The sequence below is a fragment of the Enhydra lutris genome, unplaced genomic scaffold (genome assembly GCF_002288905.1).
Source record: "Enhydra lutris kenyoni isolate GAN:26980312 unplaced genomic scaffold, ASM228890v2 scaffoldscaffold33, whole genome shotgun sequence".
Lineage (NCBI taxonomy): Eukaryota > Metazoa > Chordata > Mammalia > Carnivora > Mustelidae > Enhydra > Enhydra lutris.
In genome coordinates, this window is record NW_019154117.1 from 2,796,416 (window position 1) to 2,819,754 (window position 23,339).

Sequence of the window (23,339 nt, forward strand, 5' to 3'; positions counted from 1 at the left end):
ATTTTATTTTTTCCAGTGTTCCAGTATTGTTTATGCAGCACACTCAGTGCTCCATGCAATACATACCATCCTTAGTACCCACCAACAGGCTCACCTAACCCCCATGCCATCCCCTCCCAAACCCTCTGTTTGTTTCTCAGAGTCCAGAGTCTCTCATGGTTCGTCTCCCTGTCCAATTTCCCCCAATTCACTTTTCCTTTCTTTTTCCTAAATGTCCTGTGTTTATTCCTTATGCTCCACAAGTAAGTGAAACCATATGATAATTGACTCTCTCTGCTTGACTTCTTTCACTCAGCATAATCTCCTCCAGTCCCGTCCATGTTGATACAAAAGCTGGGTATTCATCCTTTCTGATGGAGGCACAATATTCCATTGTATATATGGACCCATATCTTCTTTATCCATTCGTCTGTTGAAGGGCATCTTGGCCCTTTCCACAGTTTGGCAATTGTGGCCATTGCTTCTATGAACTTTGGGGTACAGATGGCCCTATTTTTCACTACATCTGTATCTTTGGGGTAAATACCCAGTAGTGCAATTGCCAGGTCATAGGGTAGTTTTATTTTTAATTCCTTAAGGAATCTCCACACTGTTTTCCAGAGTGGCCGCACCACCTTGCACTCCCACCAACAGTGTAAGAGTGTTCCCCTTTCTCCACATCCTCTCCAACACTTGTTTACTGTCTTGTTAATTTTGGCCATTCTAACTGGTGTAAGGTAGTATCTCAACAACTAACACCAAGGAAATAGAAACAATCATCAGAAATTATTATCAACAGCTATATGCCAGTAAGTTGAGCAACCTAGAAGAAATGGATGCATTTCTGGAAACCTATAAACTTCCAAGACTGAAACAGCAAGAAATTGATAACCTGAATAGACCAATGTCTAATAACAAGAGTGAAGTCAAAAACCTCCCGAAAAACAAGAGCCCAGAACCTGATGGAGTCCCTGGGGAATTCTACCAAACATTCAAAGAAGAAATAATACCTCTTCTCCCGAAGCTGTTTCAAAAAATGGAAACAGAAGGAAAACTTCCAGACTCTTTCTATGAAGCCAGCATTACCCTGATCCCCAAACCAGGCAAAGACCCCATCAAAAAGGAGAATTTCAGACCAATATCCCTGATGAATATGGATGCCAAGATTCTCAACAAGATCCTAGCTAATAGGATCCAACAGTACATTAAAATGATTATCCACCATGACCAGGTGGGATTCATCCCTGGGATGCAAGGGTGGTTCAACATTTGCAAGTCAACCAATGTGATAGAACAAATCAAGAGAAGAGAGAGAAACCACATGGTCCTCTCAATTGATGCAGAAAAGCATTCGACAAAATACAGCATCAATTCCTGATTAAAATTCTTCAAAGTATAGGGATAAAGGGAACATTCCTCAACTTCATAAAATCTATCTATGAAAAACCCACAGCGAATATCATTCTCAATGGGGAAAAGTTGACAGCCTTCCCTTTGAGATCTGGAACATGACAAGGAGGCCCACTCTCACTACTCTTGTTCAACATAGTACTAGAAGTCCTAGCAACAGCAATCAGACAACAAAAAGAAATAAAAGGTATTCAAATTGGCAAAGAGGAAGTCAAACTCTCTCTCTTCACAGATGACATGATACTTTGAATGGAAAACCCAAAAGATTTCACCCCCAAACTACTAGAACTCATACAGCAATTCAGTAATGTGGCAGGATACAAAATCAATGTACAGAAATCAGTTGCTTTCTTATACACTAACAACAAAAATATAGAAAGGGAAATTAGAGAATTGATTCCATTTACGATAGCACCAAGAGCCATAAGATACCTGGGAATAAACCTAACCAAAAAAGTAAAGGATCTATACTTGAGGAACTACAGAACACTCATGAAAGAAATTGAAGAAGACACAAAGATGGAAAACCATTCCATGCTCATGGATCGGAAGAATAAACATTGTTAAAAGGTCTACACTGCCTAGAGAAATCTATAGTTTCAATGCCATCCCGATAAAAATTCCACTGACATTTTTCAAAGTGCTGGAACAAACAATCCTAAAATTTGTATGGAACCAGAAGAGACCCTGAATCACCAAGGAAAATGTTGAAAAAGAAAAACAAAACTGGGGGCATCACGCTGACTGATTTCAAGCTTTACGACAAAGCTGTGATCACCAAGATAGCATGGTACTGGCACAAAAACAGACACATACACCAGTGGAACAGAGTAGAGAACCCACATATGGACTCTATGGTCAAATAATCTTCAACAGGGGCGCCTGGGTGGCTCAGTGGGTTAAAGCCTCTGCCTTTGGCTCAGGTTATGATCCCAGGGTCCTGGGATCAAGCCCCACATCGGGCTCTCTGCTCGGCGGGGAGCCTGCTTCCCCCTTTCTCTCTCTGCCTGCCTCTCTGCCTACTTGTGATCTCTGTCAAACAAATAAAATCTAAAAAAAAAAAAATCTTCAACAAACAAGGAAAAAATATCCAATGGAAAAAGGACAGTCCCTTCAATAAATGGTGCTGGGAAAATTGGACAGTTATGTATAGAAGAATGAAACTCGATCATTCTCCTACACCATACACAAAGATAAACTTGAAATGGATAAAAGACCTCAGCGTGAGGCAGGAATCTACCAAAATCCTAGAGGAGAACACAGGCAGTAACCTCTTTGACATTGGCCACATCAACTTCTTCCAAGACATGTCTCCAAAGGCAAAGGAAACAAAAGTGAAAGTGAACTTTTGGGACTTCATCAAAATAAAAAGCCTGTGCACAGCAAAGGAAACAGTCAACAAAACAAAGAGGCAACCCATGAAATGGGAGAAGATATTCGCAAATGACACTATAGACAAAGGGCTGATATCCAAGATCTATAAAGAACTCCTCAAACTCAACAGATAATCCTGTCAAAAAATGGGCAGAAGAAACGAACAGTCACTTCTCCAAAGACATACAAATGGCTAACAGACACATTAAAAAAATGTTCATCATCATTAGCCAGCAGGGAGATTCAAATCAAAACCACGTTGGGAATAAAGGCCATTTATGACAAGTCCATGGCTAACATTGTACTCAATGGTGAATACCGAAAGTTTTCCTCCAAGATCAAGAAGACAAGAATGTCTACTCTCCCCACTTCTATTCAATAAAGTATTAGAAATCCTAGCCAGAGTGATTAGGCAAAATAAGAAATAAAAAAAGGCATGCCAATCAGAAGGAAGAAGTAAAACTGTCTATGTTTGTAGATGATACGATCTTATATACAGATAATCCTAAAGACCCCACCAACAAACTGTACTGATAAATTAGGTAAAATTACAGGATACAAAAATCAACATTTCAGATTTAGTTATGCTTCTATACACTAGCAACCAAACATCTGAAAAAGAAATCAAAAAGAATTTCACTTGCAATAGCAACAAAAACAATAAAATACTTAGAAATAAATTTAACTAAAGAGATGAAAGATCTAAACACTTAAGACAGTAAGATTTTGAAGCACCTGGGTGGCTCAGTGGGTTAGGCCTCTGCCTTTGGCTCAGGTCATGATCTCAGGGTCCTGGGATTGAGCTTTCTGCTTAGCAGGGAGCCTACTTCCCCCTCTCTCTCTGCCTGCCTCTCTGCCTACTTGTGATCTCTGTCAAATAAATAAATAAAATCTTTTTTTAAAAAGTAAGATTTTGGTGAAAGAATCTGAAGAGACAAACAAATGGAAAGATATGCCATCTTTCATGGATCAGGAGAATTAACATTATTAAAATATCCACACTACCCAAGGCCACTCTATTTTCAATGCAAACCCTATCAAAATCTCAATGGCATTTTTCATAGAAATAGGAAAAAAATCCTAAAATTTGTACAAAGTAAGAAAAGACCACAAATAGCCAATGCAATATGGACAAAGAATAAAGCTGGGGGTATCAAACTTCCTCATTTCCAACTTTATTACAAAACTACAATAATCAAAACAGTACGGTACTGGCATTAAAAAAAGACCCACAGCCTAACAGAACAGAGTAAATATCCCAGAAATAAATCCATGAATACACAGTTAACTAATATTTGATAGGGGAGCCAAGAATACTCACTGGGGGAAGGACAGTCTCTTCAATAAATAGTGTTGGGAAAACTGGATAATCACATGCAGAAGAATCAAGTTGGGTCCCTACCTTACTCCACTCACAAAAATTAACTAGAAATAGATTAAAGATTTAAACACAAGATCTGAAACTGTAAAATTCCTAGAAGAAACCACAGGGAAAAAATAATCTTGACATCAGTTTTGGCAACAAGCTTTTTAATATAACATCAAAACCAGAAACAAAATCATAAACAAGGGGTGCCCGGGTGGCTCAGTGGGTTAAAGCCTCTGCCTTCAGCTCAGGTCATGATCTCGGGGTCCTGGGATCGAGCCCTGCATCGGGCTCTCTGCTCAAGCAGGGAGACTGCTTCCTCCTCTCTCTCTCTGCCTGCCTCTCTGCCCACTTGTAATCTCTGTCAAATAAATAAGTAAAAATCTTTTAAAAAATCATAAACAAAAAAATGGACATCAAACTAAACATTACTGCTTTAGCGAAGAAATATTCAACTAAATGGAAAGAAAACCTACAGTGAAAAGGGTTAGTACTCCAAATATATAAGGAATTCATACGACTCAGTAACAAACCTCCCCCCGCCAATAATCAAATTAAGAATGGTCAAAGGACCTAAACACACAGTTTTTTTAAAGACATGCAAATGACTCATAGGTATATGAAAAGATGCTCAATATCAATAATCATCAGTGAAATGAAAATAAAAAACATAGTGAGAAGTGATGGGTATTAAGGAGGACACCTGTTATGAAGAGCACTGGGTGTTACATGTATGTAATGAATCACTAAATTCTCCTTCTGAAACCAACATTACATTATGTGTTAGATAACTAGAATTTAAATAAAAATTGGAAGAGGAAAAAAACCACACTGAGATATCACCTCATACCTGTTAGAATGGCTATCATCAAAAAGATAAGAGATAACAAATGGAGAAAAGGGAACCCCTGTGCACTACTGGTGGTAATGTACACTGGTACAGCCACTATGGGGAACAATATGAATGTTCCTCAAAATTTTTTAAAAATAGCACTAACATATGATCCAGAAATCCCACTTCTGGGTATATATCCAAAAGAAATGAAATCACCTCATCAGAAGATAGCTCCACTCTCATATTCACTGCAGCTTTCTCAACAGCCAAGATATGTAAACAACCTAAGTGCCCATCAACAGATACATAGATAATTACACACACACTGGAATATTCAGCCATGAAAGAGAAAGAAATTCTTCCATTTACAACAATACGGATAGACTTTGAGGGCACTACACTAAGTGAAGTGAGTCAGAGAAAGACAAATACTATATGATTTCATTTATACAGGGAATGTAAATAAGCTAAACTCATGGAAACAGAGCAGAATCGTTGTGATTCCCAGAAGCCAGAGAGTGGGGAAAACAGGACAATGTTGGTCGAAGACGTAACCTTTCATTTATAAGACAAGTAAGTTCTGGGGACCTAATTTACAACACAGTGACTATCATTAACGATATTACATTGCTAAGAAGAAGATCTTTAATGGTTTAACTATCAAAAAATGATGTGAAGTGATGGAGGTGTTTATTAATCCTCTCGTAACAATCATTTTACAATATATAAGTGTACCAAAGCATCACACCACACATCTTAAGCAATGTTCTATGTCAATTATACTTCAATAACGATGGAAAAAAACCAGTAGCCTACTTCTGAATCAGCGCTATTGGCTTAGATGATCAGACTCATTCCCAACACAGTCTAGTGGAGGAAGACTCCCCTTGCTCACATTTGGGGAAATCCTCTGCCTTGTATGTTAGCCCATTATTCTAGTAACCCCTGGGGTCCCCCAGCCCAGAAGCTAGTCATGTAGGTCTCAGGAAAAAGACTGATGAGATCAACCCTCCTGAGGAAGGCATGAAGTAGGGAATTATGGCCCCTGCAGACCTACACTATACCACCTTTAAGATGCTATAAAAATTTTAGTTGGAATGCCAAGACAGCATACAGAGGACATGGCACAAAGTGGTAGCAACCAAGCACAACTGTGCCAACAGCTGGTAGTGCCTTCTCAGGCAGAACCAGCTGTGTGGTAATATCAGTTGGGAAGCTGAGAGCAATGCAGAGGTAAGCCCCCTCTACTGAACACTGAGTCATGCTGCTGGTTGTGCAAACTGTTCTAAAATTATACCCAGGATTTAATTTATAGAGGTGACTGAATGATGACATGGAGCACCAATGCCACTGAAAGCAGCATTCATTACTTGCATTTCTCCAAACAGGAGGGCACAGTACACCATGCACAGCCCCAGGGAAACACCAGTTTTGGGCACAAGGCAGAAACAGGAGTAAGGAAGAAGCCTATGCCAGATTCTTTACTGGAGTGTCCACAGAAAAGGCAAGGCAGGGCTGAATAAACAGTTTAGGATTGCCTGGCTTGAACAGTTCTGGTGGGTTTTAGGCTATAGGGGTTGTCTCTTGTTGCCTGGTGTCTAACCCTGGGATGATTAAGGTCAGGAGGAGTATTGGCTTAGTGTGTGAGAATCAGGTAAAGGGGTAATAGGGGCTACAAGATAACATGAATGTTGAAGGAACATCCAACTGTTCAGCTACAGACACCCCTGAATCCATCTGCATAAGGAGAAGCCAAGAGGCGCCTGGGTGGCTCAGTGGGTTAAAGCCTCTGCCTTCGCCTCAGGTCATGATCCCAGGATCCTGGGATCAAGCCCTGCATCGGCTCTGTGCTCAGTGGGGAGCAAGCTTTCCTTCCTCTCTCTGCCTGCCTTTCTCCCTACTTGTGATCTCTGTCAAATAAATAAGTTTTTTAAAAAATAAGGAGAAGCCAAAAATCACTAACATTAATGGAGATATTCTTTGGCCCCAAAGAATGGACGAACCAATTAGGAGCAACATGGTGATTCACAGTGACCAGGCACACATACAAAGACTATAGCCACAGATGCCCCACAAACAGTTCATGTAGAGACTCCATAAACATACCCACCAATGCCTGAATGTATGCTTCACATACACCACAGCCACACACACCAGTGGTAAATACTGGCAAATGCTTCATAAGATGCTCCTTAGGAGTAGGTGGTAAAGCATTAATCTGTGTCATTTAACAATTCACCTGGTGTTAATATTCTCAGCATGACTAATTCCACCTAAAGTCACAGAACTAGGAAGATATATGCACCATTAACTATCCCAAGCTACTACAAGCCAGTTCCATTGCACCTTATCTCCTTTCATATGACATGCGCACACAATCCACTTGTACCCCAAGTAATACCCTGAACAGACAAACAGAAACATACCACATATTTCCAGAATACATCTTGGAATGTACAGTCTTCCGTACACTTAAACACATACAGTTGCTAGCTGCACCCTGAATACACACACAAACCTCTTCTTACTAACTAGATTTTTACAGGCAAAATCCTACCTACCTCAGATACTCACATGCCATGCCTACAACTATATACACACATGCCCACACACAAACAGCTAACATGTTAGCCACAAGCTTACAATAAATAGCCTAAAAGGAAAAGGACAGGCTCTCAAAAAATACCACATATACAGTTGTTTCATGAACCACCCAAAAATATTCCCACAATCTCACACCTCTAAAATGCACATACTCTACAATTTCTGAAAACATACACAACCTACACAGACTGTTTCCAAATACACACACCAAACATCCACATTTTGTAGAATACATACCCCATAATCCACCAATGAACCCAAATACACACACAGCCAATCAACCCAACTTACCAAATCCATAAAAGAATACCCCACAAACACTGAAAGCATGCATATAAGCAACCCACCAAGTTCTTCAACCATTACATTGCAGAAGTAACAGAAGTGGATCCCTGAACCCACAAACATACATACTCACAAACTAGCCATGAATATACATACACCCTTCACACTCAGATGTACTCAAAACACCAACAACCCTTGTACCCTACACTCATGACCCTTACACACCCATGAACACAAACACACATACACTCCCCCAATCTCCAAATAGACATTACCCAAAACACTATACACCATCCTCACATTTCTAGAATACAACGTTACCACCACAATCCCCAGACATTCCAAAAAATGTACAAAAACCCTAGCATACTCCAAAGAAAATCACTTTGACTATTCCTGACAACCCCGAATCCTATGAATAACCTTATATAATTCACCACGTGCTGATAAATGTAAATACAAACCAGTAAACACTCCTACAACACAAAGAAACATCTCTAGCACATCATATATAAATTCATGTAAAACCCTTCCAGGTCCCAATTTAAAAAGGATTTCAAACTTCCACATTCCTTAATACTCACAAAACCATATTACATACCCCCAATACATGCAAATACAATCCAGCTCCCTGTATAAACGTATCTCATTACTGTATCAGTACAAAAGTACTCCCAGATATGTACTAATAATCCCCTAATGAAAATGAAAATACATGCCATAAAAATATTTACCCCATCTGCCATGCTCCATGAACATAAACAAACACAGGTTTCTCATACCCCCAATATACCCCAAATTACCCAGCATGCTTCAAAAATGAAAACATACTACCTTATACCCCCAAATACACATGAAGCTTCACATTACCCACAAACACATAATCACTCTCAAATACTCAATAACTCCACCATCTTACAGAATACAGATTAAGCCTACACCTTACCCACTCCCCATTCATACACCAACCCATTCATCTGCATATATGGGACATACCACCAATCCTGTAAGTCACACACTTGCCCTTACACCCCCAGATATGTGCTCACAGCTCCTGAAAATCACCAAAAAAATGCATGTAATCAGTGTGCCCTGAATACACAGAGGATCCATCTGTAACGGATGATGACATCAAAATGTCAACCTTAAACAAAAAATAGCCAGTCAGTTTACCAGCAGAATGACTTTATTCAGGAACAGCAGAGGAAGTACAATTTGGAACACGATAACTATGATAAATTGTAGGCAGTGCAGAGAACAAAGGAGAGGGGCTTGTTTTTAGAGAGGAAAGGGGTAAGCTGGGAGGAGGGGGTTTGAATCAAAGTTCACTGGAGAAGATCAAGAGTTCAGGTTGGTGGCAGCTTTTCATTCGCTGGGCTGCTGGTGGGCAAGGAGAAAAATCTTCCGCTGCTGGAGTAGTCAAGAATGCTTTTTCCTACTGGGTCTACAAATGGGAGTGAGTGGTAGTGCCCGAGAGCTTCCAAGTCCCTATTAAATAGGGTTTCCTTTATTCATTTCCACAGAAAATATTTAAATAGACGCTATGCCAAAAATAACAACCCTTCCAAACCTGACATTACACACAAATTGCCAACATTCACAGGGCTAACACCCATACACAGACATTCCCAAAGTCCTAAATCACAAGCGCGTTACTCAAACACCTTGAGTATGCCTGAATTACAACTCAAACCCTCTAAATAAACTTAACTCCCCCCACCCTCAAAAAAACACACCCAGGACTTCCTGTTAGTCCCAAATATCCACATAGACCTCACCAACCCACACATGAGGATATCCCAGTCAGATTCCTACTATATAAAAACACAAATAAACCTCAAACTAGGAAGTCATTAAACATATTCCCAGGAGACTCGAATATGACATGCACAAAACCACCCACTGCCATGAAGTTCTACAATCCACCAGAGACCGCCAAGACACATAAACCACATCTCCTGATACACACCACAAACCCCCCAAAACAAGTGCAAAATCTCAACAACCCAAGAACACACAGACATACATCTTGCACTAGAAACATACCCACACAGTCCCTTCAGTCCCACAGAATACGAGCATACACCACCTTAAGTCCCAAATGAACACGCAGTAGTGGGCTGGCCAAGGCTTCACAATCAGAACCAGCTCTCCCCAAAAATTCAAACACACACACACACACACACTTAATTTGAACCACATGACGGATGTGCAGCACGTATTTACCAGTAATTACATAGCTACAACACTCTTCTTTGTAAATTCCATACACCTAATGGATACCTACGGCCATCCTTTGTTTTTGCTTCGCTCCTCCATCAGCCCCACCTGCGCTCCGCGCACCTCTCCACAGCGCCTATACTCACACGGCGAACTACCACCCCTAATTGCCGCAGACCCGCTCCACACAGCAGGCCCCGGGACACGGAGGTGACCAGTGCGAAGCCTGGACCCCAGACCCCCGAACGAGAACCCGGACCTGTGGGCCCCCAGTACCCCAGACCCGCAAGCGCGGACCCCAGACCCCGGGGGCCCTAGTGTCCTAGACACCCGAACTCAGACCCCAATATTCCCGAGTGCGGAAGCCAGACCCTCATGTCCCCAGATGCCCGAACGCAGACCCCAAATCCCCGAGCACAGACCCCAAACCCTCGGCCCTCCTCGTATCCCAGACCGAGTGCAGAACCCAGACCCGCGGGCCCCTGGTTCCCCAAACACCAGAGAACAGACCCCCAAATCCCCGAGCACGGAAGGCAGACCCTCGTGTCTCCAGTACCCCAAACCCCCAAGCACGGACCCCAGACCGACGGGCAGCCCGGACCCCAGGTCCCCAAGTGTGGACGCCAGGCCCGAAACCCGTCACCTCACGAGGACCCCGCAGGAAACTCGCAGGAACCGTACTCACCACAGCAGGACCCAAGCTGGAACACCGAACTGCCCGAGGGTCTGCGCGACGCACCTCAGCATGCGGCGAAGCCTCAGACATTGATTGACCAGGACTCCAGTCCCCGCGGGCCAAACCTCAGTAGTGCACAGACCGCGGGCCACCACCCCTGCACACCAGGGAGCACGCGCGCTTTTCCTCAAGCCTACCTCACGCAAGCACGAGGCGGCCACGCACGGCCCCGCCCTCAGCCAGAGGACCGTTAGGGACCCCCCACCCCCGTGCGTGCGCAGGCGCGCCTTATCCCACCGGAAGCCTCAACGGATGCTGGGGGCCGTTGCAGGGGAGGGTCCGGGAGACTTTCAGCCCCGCCCCCCCGGTGAGATGTGCGCGTGCGCGTGCGTGGCGGGCGCGTACGTGTGTGCGCACGTGGTAGGCCAAAACGGGACCTGAGAATCGTGCCAGAGAGACCCGAAGACATAAGTCCAGGAGCCGGGGGCTGCACGGGGACGACTACCCTCCCGCACTCTTTGTGGTCCTCCTGCCTTCTAGCCAGCGCGTGGGAAGTGAGCGCTCACGGCCCTAACATCGCAGACGTGCACTCCCTGGCCTCAGACGCGACCTTGCGAACGACCTGGGACAGGTGCCTCCGAAGCCCGAGGGCCCCGCGGGCGGCCGGCCACCTCCGTCCGGACTGCGCGTCGGCTGCTCTTTCCCGCCTTTCTGCGCCCTCTGCGCCCGGCTGAACCCCTGAGCCCCGCAAGGTTCCATGGAAGCACAGTTCTGGCGGAGAATTCAGACCCGGGGAACACTCGACGCGATCTGCCCTGACTCCATTCCCAGACTTTCCCCGGGGCACAGCCTGTACACAACAGGTTTCTTGGCGGAGCTGCTCAGTGACTGTGAGCGTCGTCCACACAGCTTTCCTCGCAAGGCTCGTCTTCCGCCTTGGGTCGGCACGCGCCTGTTTCAGGTGACCTAGCAGGCGGCATGGCCGCAGTTTTGCTCTGCCCTCCCTCCTCTTCTGGAATATCGAAGAACTTCAGTGCGCGTGAAAAAAGGATGCAACGGATTGCCCTGACTTTGTGGGACATTTTTGGAAGAAGCTTCAGTCATCCCATCTCTTTCCAGTCCGTTGCCAGAGGAGGGCTGTTTCCGGGCACCGCGGACCTCGGGAGCCTCGCACGGCCCACCTCCAAGTGCACGGGAAGAAGACTCCACAGCCCACAAGCCTGCTGTCTCGCCTTCTGCCAGTGTCCTCTGACTGGGTGGAGGTCATGGTCCTTCGCAGACCTGTGAGCCCTGTCCAGAGATGGCTCTCTCTCAGCAGTCACTACAGGCATGCTCAGAGACCAGCACGGGAAGGATTTCTGGTGGTGCCTTCCACGACCGGTCTTCCCAAATTGCATTTGGGCGAATTTGATTCCGTCTGCTTCTGGGCTGTAGGATTTTGAAGCAGTACAGAAATGGTTGCGGAATTGAGACGAGCTCCTTTTCCCACAGTGCCACTTTTGTATCAGTGGCCCCGAGAAGGCTCCTTCAGATCCTACATCTGAGCCATGAGTGAGAATCTTGTGGCAACTTGACGGACTGACAGGACAAGGGCAGGAAGCAGGAAGGAAGTGCTTTTGCCAGGTGCAACAGTTTAAGTCGGCTGAAAATCATTTCAGGCTTCCCAAGATAAAAGCTCAAGGCCTGAGTAATGTCTCCAAGTTGTTTCTTTTTCCAGTCCCCAACACGGATCTTTGAAATTAAGTTCACTGAGATTTGCTTGAATTGCTCTCAGCTCATGTCCCCAGCTAAGATCAAGGAAGCGTGCGTGGAGCAGCTGCGGGAGAGAACAGGCAGGGGTGTGTGTGGAGGGCCACGTGAGGGCTGCGTAGGGTGAAAGGCCTGGGAAGGGTCCCATAGGGCCACACCATGCAGCTCCCTTCCTTCAGGTGGCTGGTGGGACGCTCCTGAAGTATTCCATATAAATATCGCCTAGACCTAGTCACGGGGTGTGTTGGGAGAACACTTAAAATCATGAGGAAATGGGGCAGGAATTGAGAAGTGACTTTTTTCACCACTGTAACACGGGGTGAGGGGGGAGAAGAAGCCCAGGCCCTGGGCTCACAGTCCATGGCCCTTCCCCTTCAAAATGGCCCCAGGTTCCTTTTCACACAACAGTGGTCTTTGGAGTCAACTTTCCTTTGAGGAGGGTGCAGGGAGGCAAGAACTGTTTCAGCGCCTTAACCAAAAGGAGTTCTTGTTCAGTGCCAGTTCAGAGTGGAGCCATCCTTCTAAAGCTCCCTTTCCTTCCCCAACACCCTGCTGTCGTAGGAACTCTGCCGTCATGGCGGTGGGAATGAGGCTTGTCTCCCGAGACATCTGGCTTCAGCCTCTGCAGTTCTCAGCCCTCATCACCCTTGGCCCATTTCCTAACAGTCCTCTCTTCTCACAAAGAAAACACCAATGCTCCTTCGCATCATTGTGTTCCCAATAAACTGACATTGACGTGAACCATGAAGATAAGAGTCAGTGAGATTTTGAAGGGGTGCTACCATGATTCCCACGTACATGGGACCACATTCAGTGTGAGCCTGGATTCCAAAGAACGAGGGTCTACCATTTGCAAGCCCAGAGCGGGCTTCCAGGCTCAGAGTGGCCGGCCAGCCCTTAGAGGAAGCTGGTTGTGTGAGTGGGAAATGGATAGGAGTGGATACCCCAGGAGGCTTTGTCTCAAGGGGCACATCCATTTCATGAGCAGTGATTGTAACAGCTCAAAAAACCAGGGCTATCGGGTCTTTCTGTGCCCCTTCGAAGTAAGAAAGGGGAAGATCTCCTATGCCTTCTTTCTGTCCTCACCCCCCACTAAGCCTAGACACTCAGTGATATATGATGGCTCTTCCAAATTCCAAATCATTCAAAGAGCCCGCAGACACTCTGTGTGTGTGTGTGTGTGTGTGTGTGTGTGTGTGTGTGTGTGTACACACAAATGAGCTTTGCAGTGAAGCCGAGATACCACTCTGGAGTGTTCATATCCAAGACCTTTTTCTCACAGGTAAGGGACTAATAATAACTGGATACGTGACACATTTTTGGTAGAGATGCCAGATAAAATACAGAATCCCACCTAAATGCAGAATTAGATAAAGGGGGGAAAGATCTGCATGAAAAGTATATCTCAAATATTGCATGGGACACAATTCTTGTAAACGCTGATTCCATGTTTATCTGCGATCCTAATTTAATTGAGTGTCCATTATTGTTATTTGCTAAAATTGGCCACCCCATTCGATGGGGCCCTTCGAATTTGAGAGGACTGTAGCACTTCTCCTGGGAATCTAGCCTCCAGAAAGGAGGAGAGGAGCCACATTACCAGGACAAGAACAATCACTGTGCATATCCACACACATTTTGGGACCGCTCTCAACCTTCAACCGGAGAGAAATAGGCTTTCCTTCTTCAAGAAACGAAGAGCGTACATTGACTTTTTGAGGCACAATGCATCTCTCTAAAGATCAAAAACACACAGGTAACAGTGGGTTCCTGGGAGAAAGGGGCCGGGTTGCCAGGAGTAAGAGGTGGGAGGAAGAGGCGCCCCTGCGCAGCCCCTGTTGAAGGAGTCGAGAGCCAGGTAGGAAGCAGAGCGGGTGGAGGGACACAAACCGAGGTCTCTGGATACAAAATCGAACCAGAGGAGCACCGGGTCACACCTTGGTGCGGTGAATCCGGAAAACAGTGTCTGAACTGCCTGGAAAGGCGCGCGCCCCAATTGTGCTGCCCCTGCATCGTTCGAAAGGAACCTGGGGTTCTGGCCCACCTGCCAGAGCCTGACTCATGGAATGTCTCCCCACCCCCAGCCAGGGCAGGGGCCCTCCGCCCCTCCCCCGCCACAGAATGTCATGAAGTCCTGCGTTCTCGCCCTGTTTAGATTCAAACTTTTCCGTCCTTGGCTTGGGTCCTGAGTGTCTCCTGGAGCAGCTCACCGTGTGGGACCCGGACCTGACTTTCCTCAGTGTGGAGGCTGCCAGGCGGCGGCGTCCTCTGCCTGTGGGGATGGCTTTACAAGGAGGTGAGCCTTTGGCTTGGGTTGGACGTGTCAGGGCCCAGGCCACCCCTGAAGTCCTTGGGATTCAAATGTGACGCCGGCCAGGGGCACTTCGCTGGGGTTAGGCAGAGGAAGGGAGCGCACTGGACCCCCAAGGACAGCTGGCCTGGGGGCTGAGAGGCCGGGAGTCTGCAGAAACCTGCAAGGACCTTGGGGAGGGGGCTCCTTGGACGTGGGTCAGGCCCTGTCGGGGGAAACGCCCCGTGTGTGGAGAAAGGATGGCGGCAGTCTCGCCGATTCTCTCCGGGGGCACACGCCTCCTTGGGCAGTTTGCAGGGAGAGGTGGGAGTGTGTCATGCCGGCGGCGCAGGCCGGGGCAGGCGGAGAGGCGGTCTTAGCCAGAACGTCGTCGCATGGGCTGTGTGCGGCCAAGTGTGCAATGACGTGTCCTCCCCGAGACCTGGGCCGGTGGTCCCTCTGAGCCCACGTGTCCCCGGGCCACGTAGGCCTTGTCTTGGATTCAGCAGGGTCGGGGCACCAGGAGGCCTCAAGGTAGGGCTTGGGTTCCTCAGCCGCTCTGGGTCGCTCTCCGTCTTGAGGAAACGCAGTTCCCACCTGCTTCCTCTTGTCCTGTTTTCTGGGCTGCCGACCCTGGCCCTGTGTCCCGGGTGTGTGGATGGTTCTGAGACGGGCTTACCGCAGGGTTTGGGGGGAGCTTTCCTGGCAGAGATCCAGGTCAAGCGTTCTTGTTCGGTTGTGCTGGGCCGGGAAGGAGAGGGTGGGATTCCCAGGCAGCGTCGGGAACGGGAAGGCTGGCGGGAGAGGGGCCCGAATGGTTCAGACGCTGTCTGTTCACAGAGGCCCTACAGGTGCCTCGGAGGGACCTTGCAGAAGGTCCCCAGCTGCCAGGGGGCCTGCTGAGGCCATTTCCCACAGGTCAGGGGTCCAGCCAGGCCCACGTCTTGGGAGGCAGCCCGTGAGGCTGGAGAGTCGTGTCTGGGGGTCCGTGGGTGGTTCTCAGAGGCAGTGCTGGCCCAACCGCCTGTGCAGACAGGATGTCGTGCTGGGAGGGGCGGGGGCGGGAGTTCCCTGCGGGAGGCCAGAGCATGGAAGTCACTCTCGGACACTGGCAAACCGCACCTTTTCCCGTGATGTCCCTCACGCGATGCCACGGGATTCACTGCTCTGCTCCCCGGGGCTAAGGGGGCCCCGGGTCCTCCCTCCCGGCTGCGGGTTCTCTGACCCCATCCGGCCCTTTCCTTCTGTCCACAGCATCTGCAGTGCTGGGACCCCATGTGGCCACGGACCCAGGAGCCTCCCTGTCTGCTTTCATGGCACGGCCCTTCCCCGCACCCACTGCCGGCGCCCGTCACCGGCCACTCTGGGGGCAGCACCTGCCGCCCCTCAGGACCCCGCCATTCCCTCCTGGTGGCCCCCTGGTGCTGCCAGCTTTCTCCAGGACTCCGCTGGTGGCAGGAGAGGCTGGCCTTGGCCCCAATGGGACTGGGACCTGCAATGTCATCGTGCAGGTCCGCTCAGAACAGGGGTGCTCAGTGACCCCCCAGACTCAGACCATCGTCCTCACTCAGGCCCCCCTCAGCTGGAGTGCTCCAGGGGCCCTCTGTGGGGGTGCTGCGTGTCCCGCACCCCTCTTCGTGGCAGCCTCTGCGGCGGAGACCAGCATGCCTGCCTCGGCCCATGGGGGCTCCCAGGCTGGCAAGGGAGGCTTGGCCCCAAGCCTTCCACCTCCGGCTCAGCCCCCAGTCGCGCAGCTGACCACCGTCGTGCCCCCAGTCAACGCCAGGCCACAGCCTCACGGAGCTTCCAGGAGCCGGACCACGGCCTCGCCCGAGGACTCCTGTAACCCCAAGAGTGTTTACGAGAACTTCCGGCGCTGGCAGCGCTTCAAGTCGCTGGCCCGGAGGCACCTCCCGCAGAGCCCCGACGCAGAAGCTCTCTCCTGCTTTCTCATGTGAGTGGCCTCTGCTCTCCTGCAGCCCTCACGCAAGCCCACCTTGGGGCGCGCACACAGGGCGGTGATCTAGGGCCGCTGGGAAGAAGAGCTGCGGCCGGGTCCCTGCTCTAGGAAGGCACGTTCTGGTCCAGGACACCTTTCAGTCACGCATCTCAACTGACATTGGGGTGGTGGTGGGGGGGGTTGTCCAGCCAACCTGTACCTTCCAGAGACATCACGGTGACATTCGCCGGGGACTCACAGGCAGAGAGGGTCCGGGTGTCAGAGGAGGGGCTGTGGTGTGGGTGCCGCGCTCTCTGTCACCCCTGTCTCCTGGGAACATGGGCCTGGGGCATCTCACGGCCAGGGGACCAGCCCAGCAGAGGAGGCTTGGGACGTGCAGGGCCCGCAGAGGTCCTGTGCGGGCCCCACCCTCGCTGTCCCAGAGGATCCCTCAGAACGGGAGGGGAGGGAGCAGAGGTGGTGCAGGGGTGAGGGTGTGGGATCCTTCCTGCAGAGCTCTGACCAGGCAGGCCCGACCATGGCATCTGGGGTCCCTCCCGAACACGGGGTGATGGCACTTCCTGCAGAGGCTGGACTCATTGCTGGGCACCTTAATGTCCGCGAGTATTATTCCTCTGAGAGGCAGAGTCCAGAAGGACTGACTTGCCAGGCCACCACGTCCCTGCTCCTGTCAGTGGACAGTCAGCCTGGAGCCCAGGGCCCAGGGCTGGTGTGGTGGGAGGCGGTGACCGTGGTGGTTGAGAAGGTGGATTGGCACGCCCCGACACCCCCTGCCACCTGCCAGCACTCGGTCATGCTGGGTGGGGGACACGGGCTCCAGAGGACCCGGGGAAGGCTGGGGGTGACCGGACTGCAGCCGGCCCCTGACCCCGACGGCTTACAGCCCGGTGCTGCGGTCCCTGGCGCGCCTGAAGCCCACGATGACGCTGGAAGAGGGAGTGTGGCGGGCCGTGCAGGAGTGGCAGAGCAGAAGCAACTTTGACCGCTTGATCTACTACGAGATGGCGGGAAAGTGAGTCAGGGTCTCTGGCCCGGGGCTGCTGGGCGAGTGGGCCGGGGGCAGGGTCTGGCTGTGCCGATGCTCGCTTGTCCCAGAGGGCCGCCCTCCCCGCCTCCCTGGCGGTTCCACCCTCCCTTGCTCTGGACCCACGGCTGCCTCCACCAGAAGGTCTCAGGACGGGGTCGGGGAACCTGAGGCCGCCTCGCCTGGGGTCGGACTCCCTCCGAGGGGGTTGTGGAGGCGATGCGCCGGACAGCCCGCCTGCTGCCTCCTTGGTGGCCGGGGCCACGGCCGTCCCTCCAAGGCCCCGCCTCTCCCGGTCCCTCAACCTGCTGCTGGCCTTGCTGGCTCCAGGGCCGGGCCCCCTCCTCAGTGTGGCCTGGGCCTCCTCACCCCCAGGTTCATGGAGTTCGAGATGGAGGAGGAGATGCAGATGCAGAAGTTACAGTGGGTGAAGGTGGCCCAGGGCCTGCCTCCCCCAGCGCCCCCGAAGCCTGAACGGCGGGGGCCCCCAGCCGCGGAAGCGGGCCCGCAGCCAGGTAAGGCCCCCGCGTTCCCGTGACAGCTGGTGGACCGTGGCAGTGGGGGCCGAGGGAAGGCCACTGTCCCTGTGTCGTGTCTGCTCCCACAAGGGGACATTGTCTGGTCTTTGACCAGAGCAGCCGGGGGTCTCAGCTGCCCTTTGTCAGGACGGGTATTGACCTAGTGAATTTCTTGACTCCTCTCCCCACGCCTGTCAGAGGACCCGGCACAAAGTCTGCCTGGGAAGTGGGCTGTGGGGAGACCCCTGGAGGATCGGTGGGTCCGCCCTTGCTCACGTGGCTGGCTGTGAGACGCTCCTCCTCCCCGCTCTGCCAGTCCCACGGTGCCCACAGCTTCCGGTGGCCCTGACCCAGCCCCCAGGGACATCAGTGTCCCCCAAACTCTGCCCTCCCGATGCTCTGCCGGAGCCCCTCACGCCTCCTCCCTCCTCCCCGCTCTGCCTCAGCGTGCGTTCCCAGGAAGGCGGGTTCCAGGGCCCAGCCCTCCCGCCAGCAGCCACGCAGACCCCCGCGGCGCCCGGAGAGCAAGGCGCCCAAGGAGATCCCTCCAGAGGCTGTGAGAGAGTACGTGGACATCATGGAGGGGCTGCTGGGGCCTGGCCACTCGGCCCCGGGGGGGCCCGGCAGGTGAATGGGGAGAGGATGGAAAGGAGCCACAGCAGGATGAGGCCGCGACCTACCCGGACCCGGGTCTCCTGAGCTACATTGACGAGCTGTGTTCCCAGGAAGACTTCGTCACCAAGGTGCGCTGGCCCGCAGCCTGGTGTCTGGAAGATTCCAGGGATTGGCACTCCGACGCCCAGATCGGGGCTGAGCTCAGGCCTTTGGCATTAAGCTCTTTCCTTGTTCCTGGGCTGTGTGTGCATGTGTGCGTGCATACTTGTGTATTTGCCCGTGTGCATGCAGGCATGTCTGTATACTTCTGTGCGTGCAGGCGTGCGTACGCACATGGACATGTGTGTGCACACATGCCCAAGCATCGTGTTTGTGTGTACGTGTTTGTACCTGTGCATACCCGTGTCTGTGTGCGTAGAGGCATGTGTGTGTGTATTTGTGCCTTGTGTGGATGTCTTTGTGTATGTCTGCATGTGGTCCTGTGTGTCTGCTCACGTGTGCGTCTGCCTAGGGGTATGTCCTTTGTGTCTCTGAGAGTGCACGTATGTTTTGGGGGTGTTTGTGTGTGTGTGTGTGTGTGTGCATGCCCAGGTTTTGTCTGTGTACACATATGTGTGAATGTCTGTGTGTCTGCACATGTGCATGCGTGTGTGTGTGTGTGTGTGTGAGAGAGAGAGAGAGAGAGAGAGAGAGACAGTGGGGCCAGTGACTGTAATGTTAAAACTTCTCCCACCATCTGGAGAAGGATGGGTGAGTCTTCACTTTCCCACATTTCCTGCAGACCCTCCTGGCTCACAGGGGGCTCCCTGCCAAGTATGGCCCCAGCCTCTTTCCTCTGTCCCAGGTGGAGGCAGTCATCCACCCCTGCTTCCTGGCGGAACTGCTGTCCTCGGAACCACAGCTGGACCTCCTGGCCCTGGCTGAGAAACTGGAGCAGGAGGAAGGACTCAGCCTTGCAGAGGTGAGCCACGGGAAGGACGGGTCCCAGGCAAGCTGGGGGATGGAGGGGACCCAGGCGATGCAGGGGAGGGAGTGGGGTCCCAGGTGAGCCCGAGGAGGGTCTCCAAAACAAAGACCCACGTGACTCTGTCCCCCCTTTGCTTCTTGCGAATCACAGCACTGGGGAGGCCAGCGTCGGGTGGGCACAGAGGCGAGAATGGGAAGTGGAAGATGGGGAGCCTGGGGAGGGAGGGAGGGAGGGAGGAACTCAGGGGGATGACAGCAGAGCCACAGCCTCGTGGGTCACCCTCCCTTCCTCTCCCCGTGCCACCGTCCCACCCCCCATCTCACTGGCCTAGGCTGGCCACTCACTGTCACCTCCTTCCTCAGCTGGTGGAGAAACGACTGATGGCCTTGAATACGGAGGAGGGTGTGCAGGCACCCCCACGCCTCTGCGCAGCCCGGTCGGGCCCCACTCCTGAGCACGAGACCGGTCCCGGGAAGGGGCTGGGGGTCAGCGACAAAGCCTGCCCAGCAGACACTGACGGCCAGGACCTTCAGAGGCACGGCCGAGCACAGACACGCCTGTCGGGGCCCAGAGCCTTTGCTCTCTCTCCCGGACGACAGGCGTCCCCTGCACCCCGGGCCAGACGGGTCCCCTCCCCTCCCCAGGGTCAAAGGTGCGCCTACCCTGGACTGGGCCCCAGGGGTGCCCCGGTTCTCAGAGAGGCCCCTCCTGCTAGGGACACTCGAGGGCTGGCAGATGGGTCCAGTGAGGACGAGGAGGAGCTCCCCAGCCTGGCCTTCCTCCTGGCCTCTCAGCACAGCCTGCTGCCCTGGGGGCTCTCCCAGAGTCCCGCTCCTGCCTCAGTCATCCCCAGCCCTGGCGGTTGGGGGCCACGGGGGGCTCCACGGACCCCCTCTCCTCGGAGAATAGGCCTCGGCCCGGCCACCCCCCCAGCTACAAAGTCCAGGAAGCGGGCTCTGTGTGAGGGTCCTGCCTCTGTGGCGAAGACGCCCCTGCCTGGGGCCAACCTCAGGGTGTCTGGGAGGCCGGCCTTGGCTGTGGGGCTGGTTCACCCCTCACAGCCTGCAAAGAGAAGGTGTGACTCCTTGGTCACAGGGAGGAGAAGGAAGCGTCACTGCAGCCAGTAGGGAGAAGTGGGCCTGCCCTCCAGGGCCGGCACACCCCGGGGCCCCCCCAAGGAGCCTAGGGGGTCCTTCTCGTCCTGGTGCTGATCCTGGTTGTGGGAGGTCAGGTGGGAGGGAGGGAGGTCGGGAGGGAGGTCGGGACGGAGGGAGGGAGGGAGGTCGGGAGGGAGGGAGGGAGGGAGGGAGGTCATGACCGTGGGGGCGGGGTGGCAGCAGCCCACTGGGGCACCGTGTGTAAATGGGGAATAAAGTTAGTTTTGTGGTTAACGCTCTGGGCCACTGTCTTCCTACTGGCGTGTGGGCTGCCGCCGGGAGAGGGTTCCCCACGGGATGGAAGGGCCTGAGAGGGGCTTCCTGGGGCTCCCGTCACCATCCGGACCCCTGAAGGTCCAGGGATAGGGAGCCCTCTGCACCACGACCGTTTTTGAGAATGAAGTCCGCAGACAGCCCCATCTTCCGGAGCTCCCTCTGCGTCCCCGAAGCTTCCGCCACGGGTCCGACTGGGCGGGTGGTCCTCAGCTCCTGCAGGGCTCCCTGTGCGGGGCCTGAGGAGATGGGCTCTGGGCCTCGGGCTCGTGGTAGCAGGAGTGTCTTCTGGTCCCAGTGGGATCACCGAAATAGGAGGGCCAGTGGGGGATCCTCCCAATCCCAGTGAGGACAGACACGGGGCATGGATGAGGGCAGATGGGGGCACTGGCCACGGTGTGCACGCAGGAACCACAGCTGTGGCGCAGGCGGCAAGTCCCGTGGCGGGATTTCTGGACAGGGCCATCTTCTCCAACCATGCAGGGAGGTGACCCTGCTGCCCCCCACAACTGCCCTGCACCTCCCAGTCCGCCCACCTCCCCTCACTGGGAGTGCTGGTCCCTTCCAGCCCCTACCCCTGTCCCACCCAGATGCTCTGATCCCAGGAGCCAGCACTCAGGCCCTCACCCGCCTCCTTCCCAGCCAAGGCCTCCTCTCCAGGTCCTAGATTCCGGTGCCTTTTCCGGGTTTGGTGAGGCCCCTACAGCACTCAGCACTCCCAGATGTGCTGTTCCCGCAAGCAGGATGGGGCCAAGGCCATCCAGGGCCAAGGGACACCTGGCCCTCTGCTTCCCTCCTCCCGACCCCAGCAAAGAGTTTGGTGCAGAAAGGAACTCATGCCGGCGTCCTCATCCCGCTGTAGAGAATCCGCAGGCCACCCCACAGGGGCTCCTCCCTCTCCAGGCAGGCGGCTCTGGAGTGCTCCCCACCCTCCTGCCCCTTCCTGAAGCAGAGGTTTCCTCTTGGTCGCACTCCCCAGCGGCTGCCCCTCCCTGTCCAGCTGGGCCTCACAGAGAGGAAGGGGCTCAGGGGCCCAACCAGACCCAAACAGAGGCCGCCCCCGTGCCTGTCACCCCGCCGTGTCCCTGTCCATGGTGTGCGCCTAGCGGGCGCTGGATGCTAACGGCATCCGCGAAGATGGGCCTCTTTTCCTTGGAAAACAGAAGGTCTGTGCAGCGGGAAGGAAATTAAGTGGAGAAACGTTTCAGATTTTTATGGCGGCCAACCTTCCTCGCCACAGAAACACTTAGGAGAGGTGACAGCTTGCGGGGACGGTGTGGCAGGGCCAAATCAGGAGGGAGCTCCCAGGAAGTGAGGACGAATCTGCGGTGAGGACCAGGTCATCCGGGCCCCTGGGGAAGTCCCGGTGCTCACCCAGAGCAGGCCCAGCTGTGCTCTGCACCACCCAGCGGGGCAGGTCCCGGTCAGCTCGCTGGGTCTCCAGAGAGCCTGCAGGAAGCCAGGCTCACGCTTTCCCGAGAGCACCGTGGGCTCCGGGCAGTCTGGGGACCGGGGTGGCCCTGTCAGTCGGCCTTGCGGGTTTGGCTGCAGAGCCTCCTCCTGCTCCCCTAGGACAAGATCCAGCAATGGGTCCTGGAGTTCTGGGGAATCCCTTGGATAGAGGAGCATTCCTGTCACCACTGATCACAATGCTGTGCCTCCTGAGGGCACCCGGGAAGCTCGGGCTCCCGTGGCCACCCTTCCGTGCCTGCATGTTTGTTCTTCATTCAGAGATGCGTGTGTCCCACGGGCCACGGTGCGCTGGGCGGCCAGAGGAGAGCAGCCAGCTTGTGGGATCCTGGCCAGGGCGCCCCAGTGCCCCCACACATGGCGCTCGCCCAGCGGCTGGTCACGGGCAGGCTCTGCCTGTGTCCACGCCTCCATTCATCATCCACTGTCCCTGGACGCAGGTGTCATAGAGGCTCTGGCCAAGAAGGATGGTGTGGGGGCTGCGTGTTCAGACAGACAGTGGGGCGAGCTGGAGCCATTCCTGCTCAAGTGTCTGCTCTGGAGAGTCTGGGCTTGGATAGTCGCCAC

The 23,339-nt window shown here is 52.6% G+C and overlaps 1 protein-coding gene across 1 annotated transcript; it reads left to right on the forward strand.

Moving 5' to 3' along the window:
* The first annotated feature begins 10,448 nt into the window (after nt 1–10,448).
* LOC111153509 (NUT family member 2G-like) lies at nt 10,449–20,999 on the forward strand. Its single transcript, XM_022512568.1, is given in 9 exon segments — nt 10,449–10,878; nt 14,654–14,794; nt 16,043–16,742; nt 17,632–17,760; nt 18,148–18,287; nt 18,737–18,903; nt 18,905–19,033; nt 19,750–19,866; nt 20,235–20,999. Coding segments are annotated over 9 exon segments (2,718 nt in total).
* The last annotated feature ends 2,340 nt before the right edge of the window (nt 21,000–23,339 follow it).